The sequence below is a fragment of the Protopterus annectens genome, chromosome 3.part1 (assembly GCF_019279795.1).
Source record: "Protopterus annectens isolate FY-2018-M chromosome 3.part1, PAN1.0, whole genome shotgun sequence".
Lineage (NCBI taxonomy): Eukaryota > Metazoa > Chordata > Ceratodontiformes > Protopteridae > Protopterus > Protopterus annectens.
Window position 1 is genome coordinate 1,495,184,361 of NC_056732.1, and position 14,805 is coordinate 1,495,199,165.

The following is a 14,805-nucleotide window of genomic DNA, read 5'->3' on the forward strand; positions in this document are numbered from 1 at the left end:
CCTTATTTTGTATTCCTTTTTATAGCTGCAAACAAGATCTGGGGAGCTCTCCTGGTGCATGATGGGATAGGGTTTAGCCACAATTTAGTGGAAGACCTTGAGGTTTTATATAAGGTCAAGTTGGATCCGAGGATCAGATCCAAACCCAACCTTAGTAAGAATGAAGGCGAGATAGACAACAACATGAAACGTGATGGTGAGTACATAACTTCTTTTTAAAGTCACATATGAGTATGGTGTTGGGTAGAATGGGTAATGACTCGAGTTAATTTAAGTAAGTGATGTGGGTTTCTTTGGTCATAAAGGGGTCCTGTAGCTCACAAGGATATGATATGGGACTTTGCTTATGGTGTGTTGTATGTGGAGAAGCTCAAAGACATCACACCAAACTTGAGGTGTGATTGTTTTTGATGCAAATTGAAGCACTTCCATGTTTTCTCCCTTTATGTGCAGTAACAGGTCTACATGTGTGGAAAGCATTATAGCCCTGCACTGCCAGGTTGCTCCCCACTGGTTTAAAACATGTCTTAGTAACAATCCATGCATCTGAGGAGAACTTACAGACAATGGAGTTTTTTGTTTAGACTCCTGGCAACTGATTAGTATCACCTTTAGATTATCAAAGCATTGGTTTAGCTATGCTGAATGATTTATCAGGTTGGTAATGACTAAAAATGCACTATGGGGGTGGACAATGTATTAGCCAGTATTCATAAGCCTATATTCAAGCCAATATTCTCAAGCCTAGCATGGACAGGTTCAGACATGAAGCAGCATGGTCTGCCAACCATATCCTCTCAGGCACTGAAATGTTATACATCCATTGAATGACACCAAATACTAAGCTAGTTATTGAAGTCAATTATATTCTGTTCATACTGTGGCATTATCTTTGGAGAATGTAGAATGCTGTTTAATGTTAGACTCATACTGGCCTGTGGCTCTTAGTCTATGAGCTCCATCATGTATTTTGTTGTATAGTCCAAAGAAGTACATCTCAGGTCATTTATGCCCATATGGACTATCACTAAGTTATACTGTTAGATGAGGTTCAGTGACCTGACTGCATGTGTGATGTGGTAAATATTATTCCCTGAAAGGCAACTGACTATAATCCTCTCTTTGTTCAGCCTGGTGAGGAGGACATCTGTGTATCTCACAATGGACTCTTTTATGGCTAAGACATTGGATTGTGAGGTTGTCTGCCTTATGGGCATAGCCATTGAGGCAATGAGTTGAAGCTGAATATGTCTTGGTGGGTGTTGTTAAGGTGGTGTGTTTTTGAGGATACTCAGGATCATTATCATAATTCCTGTGCCTTTGAGGCCTTTGAGGTTTGGAAATCTTGCTTTTAAGGTCCTCAGCATATGTGGTTCTAGGTGTTTCTTCTTTGGTGTGTATAGCAGGTGATATGTGGTGTTGTGTGTTTCTCATAACCTGTTTGGTAGTTGCAGTGGTTTTATGTAAGAGCATTGCCTCACAGAGACAATATATAATTGCATTTCTCATGTACTGCATCAGAATTTTCTAGAAATAAGTGGTTTACAGAGAACATGAGACAAATTCTGCATTTTCTTCGGATGACCAAGTCTACTTAGTTTATACAGAGACAGGAGGAAAGTCACGATCCATAGTTTTAGGTGATTATATGGTGGCCTTCAGTGGGAGTGGTGCCAAGAGTATATTTAAATAAGGCTATGATTAGTTGCAAACTTGTGCTACTGTTATGTATAACCACTGTATAGGGGATTTAAGTGAGTATATAACAGATATTCTTGGATGCTAGTTGGGTAAGAATTGTGTTCTTGTGCTAATCTTGCAAACTGATGCTGTCCTTGACCCACACTTGGTGCTTGTCAGGCAACTATGTACTCAGGAACTCTTATGGGTGTTTTTATAGGGAAATTGAGATTCTAAGCACTTGTGTCTCTACAGTTTTAAGTGCAGAGTAACTGAATAAGCAGACAAAATAGTCCAGTGGCCAATCACAAAAACAAACTTGAAGCCTTCCTCTGTGATTCCCAAGCTCAGAACAGACCCGACTACCCTTTACTACCATTACGGTGCAGACCTAACCTTTCTTAATGTGACATCACACAAGGATAAGCCCAAAGTGCATAAACTACAAAGAAAGCAACAAATTAACTAGCAAACATTTCATTGAACAGGATGGCTACAGTGCAGAAACAATGCAGTACCGAAGGAGAATAACAGTAGATATTCAGCATTAGATCACTGTTGCAGTTGCCTAAACTGTAAGGTGCATATCCTGACAAGCTAATTTGCAAAGCTCGGGGTCACCTTCCACAAAATGTAACCATTGTGGGGCTTGAGGAGAGCCTCATAAAAGCAGGAGTTAAGGCACGAAAAGTTTAAGATCTTTCATAACATTGAAGTGTTCTCCCTCTGTGGGCTTTGTGGAAGAGATGATCATCTAGCGATCATTCAGGGATGGCCAGATAAGTACTGTTCTGAGGAAAACCTTCAATTGCATCATTTTGTAAAGAAACAAATATCTTTTCTTTTATTCTATATAACTTCTGTAATTTTATGGACTGTCATGTAAAGGAACTTTTTATTTTCAGTGAATATTTTCTACATGTTTAGGTAGAACACTTATTTTGGGGGCAGGATATTGTGCTTTTGGGGAATGTCATTGAAAATGTTACCTGAAAACTTAAATTTTCTTTCAGGAAATTTACCAACTCACCCTGGCACCACCACCCACATTTCAGTCTCTTTTCTCAGTCAACCATGGAGCAATTGTCAGTCTTCTTGGTTCTTCCTTCTACTGTCTGCAAGAAGAAACATCTTCAGGAGTCTTAGGGTGTCAGGCTGGTTACCTCACTTCCTCAGCCACCAGTGGGGTACCTGTGCTGTGGACAGGCCTTTTTTCTTGGACTTCTCATCATTGACTCTCTGTTCATCTCATGTAGCATCATAGGAAGCAACTAAGGATCAATAGTTAGATTTGTCCTCTGCAGCTGTTGGATTGGCCTTGCAAGGAAAGAAAAAAAATCACTCTTGTCAGTCTTGGTGGAAGGAGCATATAAAGTCTTAATGGACAGCCAGGCTAAGTTAGCTGATTCTTAGGCTAGTAACCCTGCCATTTCAAAGGTGTCTTTCACCTGAGAAAAGAGAAAAACACCGTACACAGTGACTCAGTGTTTGTGCACTAACACTGGTTCGCTGTGTATGTTTTTTTCTTTTCTCGAGTGGCTGTGTGGCCATGGAGTTATTATATGTAATCAAAGGGGTGTGGGGGCAAAGCCCTCCACATGGAGGTGCAGGGAGACTTGCCCCACTTGCAAAAACACTATTTTATGTTGCATTTTCTTATTCTCAATACTTTCAGTGATACGTGATTCACTGAAATAGTTTTCACTCAGATGGGTTTTCAGTCAATTGTTTTTCAGTCAGATGGGCTTTCAATCAGTTGATCTTCAGTCAGATGGACTTTCAGTCAATTAATTTTCAGTAAAATTCATTCAAAAATATGTTTTTCATTCAAGTACTGTTCAATCAAATGGTAGCAAACTGATCCTACCCCATTTGCAGACATCTTAAGTTAGTTTGACTCTTCAGGCTTTATACATTCCATCAGAGCAAAACAGTATAGTAGATAAACTAAGTTGCACCAGGGCGGACCCTGAAAAAAACTACATCCAGGAGTCTTCCAGGAATTCATCCATCTATGGGAGATATCTCAAATAGATCAGTTAAAGAAGTTCTGCTCCACGATTCATTGCAATCAGACCAGGAAGGCAAGTACCTTCTCTCCTATCCCTTTCTTTTAACCTAGACTTGGTTATCAGTCCATTCCTGATAGGGACGGTAGTAGCTATTCTGCAGTCTAAATTTTTCCCTCATCCCATTTTATTAACTTTCCTTCCCAAATTATTTACTCTGAATACCTTTTGCTAATTTCCTCCAAAAGTATTTGTGCTCTTGGTAATTGTAGAAGAGTACTGAAATGACAGCAGTGAAATATGTTACAATGAAGTGGTGGTCTGAGTAGAAATCTTCAAAGAAGAAAGAAATTATGCTCAGGGCTCAATGTTCAAAGCTTAAAAAAACAATTGCTTGACAATACATGAGTCACATCTGGAAATACTAAAGCACAAAGAAAAAAGAAGGAAACTTTATGGTTTACCTATAAATATCAAGTCAAATAACACATAGTACAGAGTCATGTAATGCACACCTCTCAACTGTTCAGATTTTTGCCTAATATCTTTGGTTTGTTCCTCTTAAAATTTTGGTTTTATGGCGAATCACTGAGAATTGAAGCAACTGAATAATAACATACATTTGAGTTTCATATTTCATATCTTTCAGAAAAATGTCTGCTAACACAAATCCTGTTATCCTAGCAACTTTCTGAGTTTACAAGAGCAATATTTAACATCTTTCTCTATTTTTCAGCCTTTGTTCCCCAATTATTTTAGGCTTTGTCCAGATTTCTTGAGCAATGAGATTGAGGGGTATGATGTAATATTCACCATAAAAACAATCCAGAAGAAGAGATGTTGACATACCCAGTTCCAAATCATCTCTGGATATGATATGACAGGGAAGAAGTGTGTTCCAGTTCAATGTAGCCACACATCTCATATGTGTGGATTATTATTAAAAGTTCCCTGAAATAATGAAACTGATAAACACAAAAAATGAAAGTATAGTTAGTATGTTAAAGTCTATAGTCTCAAGAGAGGGATACCTGATGTTGTTATATCTGGGAATAATCTGTAGTATATAATTCAGAAATTTAGGAGTTGTGCATGAATAGGGATTCTGGCATGTAACTTGCAGTCCATACTGTTTACTGGACAAGTGGGAAAAAACTAACAGTAAAATATCTAATGAGAAAGAGCTGTAGCAAAAGCTAAGGAAGACTGTCATCTGGCAGCTTTGGAATACAGGAATATTTAATTGCAGGGACTCAGGGATTTGTACATATGAACTGCACAGCAACACAACAGCCATGCCAAGTAACAGAAAACACTGCAGCAAGAAGCATACTTAACCAAATGTGTGCACAATGCATGCACATTGGAGTGGACAGCTTGCCTCAGAAGAAAGAAGCAGAACAGTGCCACACAGCCATGGGCAGACTACAGTTGAGGAGAGCCCATATGTACTTAGAATAGTAAGAATGTTATTTACAGTAGCCTAGCCACATGCCAGCTAACCCTAATCTTATGAGATTTTCATTGGGTATTACTGACATGTATTTCATGGTTCACAAATAACCAATTACTTGTAGTAGAGGATAAATATTTGTTATCTGCTGCCCAGAAAACTGGACTTACTTGTCTCATTAAAGTGAAAAAAGCGGAATATAGGAAAATAGAAAATGGGGCAGTATAGCAAAAACAGGGAAACACAAACGGGAAGCAGATAGGAAAGAGCAGCTGAGAAAAGACAGAGCACAATTTTTGGGGGTCCCCCATTTTATATATACATATTTGAGATTAGATATATGTATGCATACATACAGAGAGAGATAGAGAGACCACCCCCAAAACATACAGCAAATAGTAAACAAGCAGAGTCAACCAAATTATATTAGCAGCAGACAACAACCATTTTTGTTCTTGTTTCTTGCTTCTTTAGTGGGTTAAAATACATTAAGAACACATATTTAAATAAGAAAATCCTATGCGAAATAACTGAGTATGTTGAGTATACCACTTACAAAAAAACCCCAAAACACAAGCATGAAATTAAATGAAAGCAAACCTTAACTAAGCTATGAATATACAGAAAAATCCATAACCAGCAGTTATGACACCCTTATAATATAGATAGGTAGACAGACAGATAGAGATAATATATCTAAACCACAAACAAGTAGTGCAGTGTTAAAAGAAACTACTAAAAAATAAATAAAAATTAATGCAGGCATTCGTACACCACCAAAGATTAAACTTAAATACTGTTTAATATACAAAATAAAACAAAACAAGAACCATAATATTGAGCACTTTTGTCCTGCTACAAGAGGACTTCTTCAAAATAAAGAACCATAAAATACATGCAAATAAATATACTCCAACAATGTCACTGCACTTAATTGGATAAATGCAGTGAAAATAAATTAAAAAACACTCATCCTAAAAGTGCCTGTCTTCTAATAAAATTGTTGAGAAACCAATAAATGGTTAAAAAATGATAAATAATTAAAAGAAATACTTAGGTATTCCAAACTACTTAAAATGATAAATACAACCGAGATGTAAACTAGTTAAAACTGGGCAGCTCTCATTTGCAAAATTGGTTTAATGGAGGTATTTTCATTAAGACCTAGAGGAGATATTGCTTGCAACCTAAGTTTCCACCTCAAATCGTTGTTCTCCAAAATGTTTTAAAGTCACCTACCCTAGGATTCACCTTAATTTGTACCAGAATACCAAACTGCAATTTAGAGAAAGAGCGGCAGATTTTAGAATGTCTATATAATGCATTGTTCTCATTACCTTTACTAATGTCATAGTATATATTCAGAAATACATTTACGAAGGTTGTGTTCCATCTTGCCTATGTAATTTGCAGGACATCCATCACATTTGGCCAAATATACTACAATTTTAAAGGAAAAATTGCCCCTGCAAAAATGGACTTTGGAATAAATGTCATTTCCTAATAAAAGCTCTTTTTCATCCAAAATAAAGGGGCATTGACTACACATAACATACTTGCTGGTACCAGATTTTGCACCTAATTAACTGTGACTGAAACACTTACCCCCATTTTCAAATGCTTTCTTAAAATTCAATCCTGTTTTATAAATAAAGGAACAGATCCTAACAACTTAAAAATAGCTGGATTGGCCTTAAATACATTTGTTTTTCCTTACAATATTCTTTATTTCTACACATTGCAGACTGTATTGTAACGCCAAGGCTCTTTCAAATTCATTAGATTGTACCTGCAAAGTATCAGATGTAAACCCAGTCCCTAAAAGGGGTTTATATAAAGTCCCCCACCTAGATTGTACATATTTTAATGACTAGAGATTTAGGATATCCTCTTGATATAAACATATTAGCTACTGTATCTAACTCTATACTAAGGTCCTCAGGGTGCAAAGGCATTTTAGCCATATGTACCCATTGTTCTTTAACCTGGCTTTTCTTTTGGGCTAATGGGTGACAACTTGTGTAGGCTAAATATGTATTGTTAAATGCGGGTTTCCTGAAACCCTCGACTTAAAACCATTACCAGTGTGCATAATGAGCATGTCTGTGTGTGTGTGTGTGTGTGTGTGTGTGTGTGTGTGTGTGTGTGTGTGTGTGTGTATATATATATATATATATATATATATATATATGGGTCTACTTCAGTACAACGAAACCTCACAACACCGAAGACCAAAACACCGAGACCAAATCAACGAAACCCCACAACACCGAAAACCACGTAAGTATAACACACACAAAAAACATACACAAATACATACACAACTGCCCCAAACTACCAACCACACCACCCTACACTACAAATAGACAGGGGGGCAAGCCCCCTGCACCCCCCACACCCCCCTACTTTAATATTCTAATTCCGAAATCGCACAGACACACAAGGAAAACTCACTCCACACACTACAGTCCCTTACGCACACACACACACACACACACACACACACACACACCACAGTCATAACACACACTTACACACAGCACTACCCCTCACAAATACACTTACACATGCATAATCACCCACAGCGGAACACCAAAAGTGCTAAATCAAAATCCCATAACACCGAGATTTTGAATTTCGCGCTTTTCTGTGTTCTGCATTTTCGTTGTTTTGGTCTCCTTCAAAACACTTTCGATGTTCTGGTCTTTCGGTGTTTTGAAGGAGACCCATATATATATATATCTAGAGATATATATATATAGAGAGAGAGATCATTAACTATATCCCTGTGATAAGACAGGCCACAATTATAAGGCCTGCCTATGCCTTCCTGTATATCCTACACACATGTGATGTGTGAGAATATCAGATGAATAGCCTTCTGTCCATGACTACCATATGACATCTGCAGTAGTTTATTGACAATGCAGCAACTTCATTTGTGGCATATATTTTGCTGTCTCTCATTAAATGCTTAGTCAAATAGAATTTCATACTAAGTTTTGTTCAAAACATACACTGTCTAGTAGTAGATAAAATATTTTGCCTCATTTTTTGTTCTGTGTTTTACATTTTCTAGTCAGTTACTGCAGATCACAGTCTATCAGCAATGCCAGAAAGTTTAATAGCCTCAGAAAAATTGTTCTGGTACAAAACCTATAGTAATTTTAATTTTTAGAGTCAAAAAAAGCAAAAGTAAAAATAGAAACTCCTACTTATACCCCTATTTATTCTGTGCAGTCCACTTGCAAGGCACACTTGTACTCCAACATTTAATAGAGATTTATCATAAATAATATTTTTTCTCTGTTAGCATCTCCTGAACAATAGTTCCATAACTGCACCAGCATCTAATAACAATATGCAAAATTTATTCAGGGCAATGATCTAAAAATTCATAGGCTTTGTATATGTCTTAACCACCTTTCTTCAGTAAGTACCTCCCATCACCCTTGAAAACTATGCCAACAATCCACATTACTTTGCCCAAAGGATACATGTAGAGAGTAAATTATAGCAATGCCCCCACAATCTGCGATAGGTATATGTGATGCACCAGCATGCCCTACTGTGCAGTCCACTATAAAGTAAGTGTTAACTATAATCTCTTGATATGATAGAGCTACAATAGATAACACAGAAACAAATAAAGATTAACAAGAAAAAAATTAAACAGTGAAAAATCTGAACAGTATTTACACTACTTACAGTAGGTAGCGTTGTCGCCTCACAGTAAGATGTTGTCCCGTTCGATTCTCAGCTAGAGAGTCTTCTGTGTGGAGATATGCGTGAATGGGCGTACCTTCGTTGAAGCTTGTGCATCAGAGCTGGCAACTCGGCACGTAAAAATCTGCTGCCAGTCATTAGCGGACCGGAGTTCCACTGTGGCGACCCCTAACCGGGAAAAGCCGAAAGACACAACAACAACAACAGTATTTACAAAGTCACTTCTACTACTAATATAATACAACGCATCTTTTGCTTTACCTACCCAACACCAAATTGTCAGTCTACCTCAATATCCTTTTCATAACGTAATAAAGGTCTTCACTGACATTCCAAAACTTTCTTTTGCTTATTTTATTCACCTCTGCCTGCTCCTGTTCCCTTACCTGTTGAACTTGGTATCTCACATCATCAATTGTTGGTGAGGCTCTCTTTTTCCATTTTCTAGTTATAACTTTCTTCTCCATTAATATTAATATCCACATTATTTCTTTAATGTTTCTGGATATTTATAGTCTTCCATCCATCCATCCTGAGCCCCTTTTTCCCATTTTGTACATGGGGTTGGGGTGTCACTTTCAACAGTGACAATTATCTCGAGCCAAGGTTTACACCGCTGGGTGGCTAGCCCTGCCAACGGTAATTCATTCATACCATTCACTCGCATTTATAGTCTTCCATCTACCCCCCCCCCAAAAGAATAGTCCTAGTTAGATGAATGTTGAGACCTGAGGCACCCCTAATCATAAGTACAAGTTCTTTTTTATATCTTTCTAAGACCCTACAAGACCAAAAAACATGCATCCAATCTACCCGTTGTTTGCTGTCACATCTCTAGCAATTGCCACTAACTCCTGGGTACACATTAGAAAGCCTGGTTGGATTATAAAAATGCTTGTGCAATCACTTAATGGTAAAAATATGAAACTTCCTCATTCTTCTACCATTCCCTTGAGGGAGACAAACTGTATTTCAGTCTTCAAGAGTTAATTCTTGGTTTAACAGCCTTTCCCTCTCAACCCCGATACCTTCTGCTGCCTCCCTGTCATCCTCCTGCATGAAATTGTACAACTTGACTACTAATCCTGATTCAAATCTATCACTCTTTCTTTATTCCCCACCCAGTTCACCAGTTATGGCCTACCATCTATAGATAGCCAGATCCATTGCAATTGTGCTAAGTCTCTCTGCGGAGTTGAATAAGATACATAAAGACCCTAAGTTAATTCAGACTGTTCCTGCACTTTCTCCCACCCTAGCACTTTGTTTCCTAACATCATAAGTTCCTGTTTGCTGCCAAGCCCATGCTACTACTGTTCTCTATATTGACCCCATGGGGAGCTGCCCTCACCTCCTGGTTGTCAACCTTTTATGCCAAAATATCTGACTTACTCCCTCGTAGATGGAGCTCAACACTAAGTTGTTCTTTCCTGTGTCATGTATAACACTTTGAGACAGTCATTACAACCCAGCCAGGGGACTTTAGTTTGAAGCATCTGTTGACATTTAGAAGGGAATTTCCTAGCATAACACATAGCCACAATACTCAGGTATATCATACCCAGGCATCTTTCTATTACTAAGCATCTGTTGACATTTAGAAGGGAATTTCCTAGCATAACACATAGCCACAATACTCAGGTATATCATACCCAGGCATCTTTCTATTACTGGTACTTCAACGATATTAATGTATCCCACTTTACCTCCAGCCTCTCCCCTTACCATAAAATACTCCCCATACATTGTCTTATCTTTGTCATAGTACCCTTATCAAAGGAGGCCAGAAGGCTTGTCCGAGGTAGAACTTTTGGGGCACCATGTGCCAGTGCATTATTTATACAGCTCGAGTGTGGTCCAAGATCAAATTCTTCCATTTCATTAGGTTCTCTTTGATAAATTCCAGACACTTTTGAATTGATAACTTTAAAGATTGCTCAAGTTTTTGTTGCAACCAGATATCTTAATATTTTATAGAACTGATTACCCAAGCTCACTGCACTGCATTCCCAGGACAGTCTCCTTCTGGGACATTGACTCATAAGAATTTAGTTTTATCTTAATTGATCTAATACCCTGACATATTTCCAAAGTCCCTGAAGAACTCAAAGAGCTTACCAAGGTCACCTTGTAGATTTGTGACAGTTAGGAGTATATAATCTGTGTACAGAGCCTTCTTTGGCTCCATATTTACCTGTTTGTACCCTCTCATCTTCATAGGTTCATAGGTTCATAGGTAGGTACTAGGCTATCGGCCCTGGGGCCTATACAAGCCCAGCCAAAAAGGTACCCTGGCTTTTGCCACCCAAGAAAATTATTTTCCTGTGCCACTGTCAAGCAGAGCCACAGAGGTGATCCCCATGGTGAATTTCCTATTTCCCATCCAATCATCAAGATTTTTCTTGAAGAGTGCTAATGAGGAGCTTTGTTTGATATAGATAGGTAGTTTATTCCAGAGTATGGGAAGTCTCTGGGACAGGAATCTATCCCTCCGTCATGTTCTGTTTATTGTGGTGACAAAGTTTAGGTCCCTAGAGTGTGTAGCTCGGAGGGATTGAGATTTCTTTAAGTGGAGCATGTCCAACAGCTCTGGGTTTGACATAGCTTTGTATGTTAGGCAGAGATCACCTCTGAGTAGGCGATATGGAGTAAAGCTGGAGTTTTTTGAGATGGAGATCACTGCTGTTACACTAGCTGTTCTCCAATTTTAACTTGAGCCTGTACCCCCTGATAAATCCCCCCCCCTAGTAATTCAGTGAAGGCAGCTGTAAAATCAGTCTTCCTTGTCAAAACCAGCTGCCTTAACTATAAAGATAAAGGCTATAGGCAAAAAGAGAACAAAGTGGGGGGCAGAGGGCACCCCTGCCTGGTACTGCTGGTGAGGAGAAATGCTTCTGATAGCTGTTCTCCAATTTTAACTTGAGCCTGTACGCCCTGATAAATCCTCCCCCCTAGTAATTCAATGAAGGCAGCTGTAAAACCAGTCTTCCCTGTCAAAAACCTTCTCTGTATCCAGTGCAACAGCAGTGATCTCCTTTTCTTCAGTAGTGGCATCTTGAATTATTAAAAGTTTTCTGATGAGGTTATCAAAGGTTCTTCACTCAGGGATAAACCCACACTGACCCTTTCTGATTAAATGTAATGTTGGTGTAAGCCTTTTTGCCAGTATGCTCATACATCATGGTTCAGTATTATTTTAGACCTTAGGGTCCTGATTGTTGTTTGATGTTACCACTAACAGTCTTTTCTTCGAAGACGCAGGAACCTACCCAATGACCAGCACTTGATTAAAGTAGTGTGTCCAAAATCTCACTAGTCTATCACCCTCCCCCAGTCTCCAAACCTCTAAAGGTATTCTGTCCAGTCTTAGTAACTTAGTTTTTTGACGTCCCATCCTTCACTAACTTCCTCTTCTGATATTTCTGCCAGTAACTACACTTCTGTCTATGCCAGTAGCCTGGGGACACATGATCCTCATAAAACTTCAGTGCCCCTGTTGCAGACAGACTATGGTGCTGATTCACTGTGACACAAGCATTGATAGAAATTCCAAAAGACCTTCAGAATTTCTCCCTGAGTCTCATCCTCAGCCCTTTCTACCTAATATTATGCTTGAAACATCCCTCTTTCAACTATCTGCTAAGACAAGCTGCTAAAGCTTTAACCACCCTAGGAGAATGTCTGCAGTGTTGCTTTAAGCTTCTAAATATTTTCTTCCTGTTTTGAGACTTTATATCTCCCCCTTCCTATCCAGTGCTGCCCTTTCTCTTTCTTTTGCTTCATATACTCCTGTGTTTTCTGCTTTCCTGCCTCTTTGACTTTGTGTGTAGCATTAAGTTTGTCCTTTCGTCACTGCAGTGCGATCTCGGAGTTGGTATATATAGTTAGGGGTGTGTGGGTGGCGTAGCCCCCCCCCCACAAGACTGACATGGACGAAGTGCATTCTTATGTAAGTATCGTTTTCGTAATATTTAAGTAGGTAAAGTGTGGTAGATATAATTTTTATTTATGTAGGTAGTTTTGTTAATGGGTATTGTGTGTGTAATGAATTCGATGAATTTAGCTGGTATAATTTATAAGTGTTGGCCAACCATGAGAATTCGATGTGGCAGTTTTCGGTGTTTAGGTGTTTCGATGTTTTTGTGTGTCACTATTTATGTGTCGATGTAGTCGTATTTGCTCTTATGAGCTTTCTGTTATGTAATATAGACCCTATGTTAGGTCTATATTATATAAACGAAAGCTCATTAGGGCGAATACATGTGTGACACATACAGAACGAAATTGCATAATAGCAAAAGACGTATATCTCATATTGCAAAAGATCGAACAGTCATGTTTGGCCAATACCGCGATCCTGGTGATACATGTAGCATTAAGTTTGTCCTTTCCTTACTGTAGTATGATCTCAGAGTTGGTATATATAGTTGGGGGGTGTAGGGGGCGCAGCCCCCCACAAGACTGATATGGATGAAGTGCGTTGTTATGTAAGTATCGTTTTGGTAGTATTTTAAGTAGGTGAAGTGTGGTAGATATGTTTTTGTATTTATGTAGGTAGTTTTGTTAATGGGTATTGTGTGTGTAATGAATGCGGTGAATTTAGCTGGTATAATTTATGAGAGTTAGCTAACCATGAGAATTCGATGTGGCAGTTTTCGATGTTTTTTAGGTGTTTCAATGTTTTTGTGTGTCGCTGTTTATGTGTTAATGTAGTCGTATTCGCTCAAATGAACGTTTGGTTATGTAATATAGATCCGTCTATGTCAGATAATGTATTTGTTTACATTTTACTAACATTCTGATAATAAGACTGTAATAGTGCTTGCTGCTGTGTTATATGTGTATATCAATGAGCTGGTCATCCATGCAGGAGGAAAGGTCTACTGATTGGTTAGAGCTTATACAGTGCCATTAACATCATCACATCTACATTTGTAATGCAACATTTCTGAGCAATGCAATAACTAACAAGAGAATCTGACTCAGTTATAAAGAGTTCCCAGTAACAACATTGGTATTACAACAAAATTGTTATAAGTCCTAATAAAACATTTTTGTTTGTCTATTTTCAGAATGACTTTACTGATGTTGCCATCTTTTGTACTGTTGATGGTATGCAGGAACCTCTGATCTTAGGCATACTAGCAGAAGTAAAAGGCCTCTTAGTTACTTATTCTTTACCTCATCAGCAAGATATAGAAAGGTAAGTGTTAACTTTAAAATTTCCTCAATCCATTGTATTTTTGTGGATTATTTTATTTATTTTATTTTATTATTTATTTATTAACTGAATAGATAATCTCCATAGACCCTTTTCAACCATGACCCAAGCCAAGGGCAAAAGATTACATTAATGCAGTTTGTGAACATAAGTCGGGATTCAGAAAGGCTTAATGTGAGGGGGAAGCCTTAGGTCTGAAGTTTTCCCCACCACTCCAATCTTTTCTGATTTAGGAACCACTCCATATCTGAGATTTTACCCTCATGGGGGCCTCAGAGGTCTCTTGGACAGAGCTACATGCTAATGCAACAATCTGCAGGAGTGACTAATGCTAATTAGACATGTGCTCTTTCCTAGAAATGTCCGCGGCTCCTGATTTGCTTAGCCAAGTCATTCAGAAAAAAAGTGACCGTCATAAAAACACAGTGGTAATCCATTCACTGCTATGGGAGTACTCGTGCAGCAGGTAAGTTGAGTGAAGATGTGTGGGCAGGGGTGTGTGTGTTTGTGTGTGGGTGTGTCTGTGTGTATACTTGTACGTTTGTGTAGGGGGCAGCATGAATGCAGCTGCATGAAATTGTGTGTGTGTGTGTGTGTGTGTGTGTGTGTGTGTGTGTGTGTGTGTGTGTGTGTCTGCTGGAGCATGCTTGTAGGTGAATGAATGACTGTTTCCATGAGTGTGATTGATGGGAGGGGCTTATTTGTTGATGAGTGGA

At 38.5% G+C, this 14,805-nt stretch overlaps 1 protein-coding gene across 1 annotated transcript in view; it reads left to right on the forward strand.

The window, feature by feature from the left end:
* The window catches only part of DLEC1 (DLEC1 cilia and flagella associated protein), a 2,498,134-nt gene that overhangs the window by 1,260,293 nt on the left and 1,223,036 nt on the right, over window positions 1-14,805 (forward strand). The window contains exon 23 of the mRNA XM_044067561.1: window positions 13,941-14,071. Within this exon, the coding sequence (XP_043923496.1) occupies window positions 13,941-14,071 (131 nt within the window). The remainder of the gene's footprint in view (window positions 1-13,940; window positions 14,072-14,805) is intronic.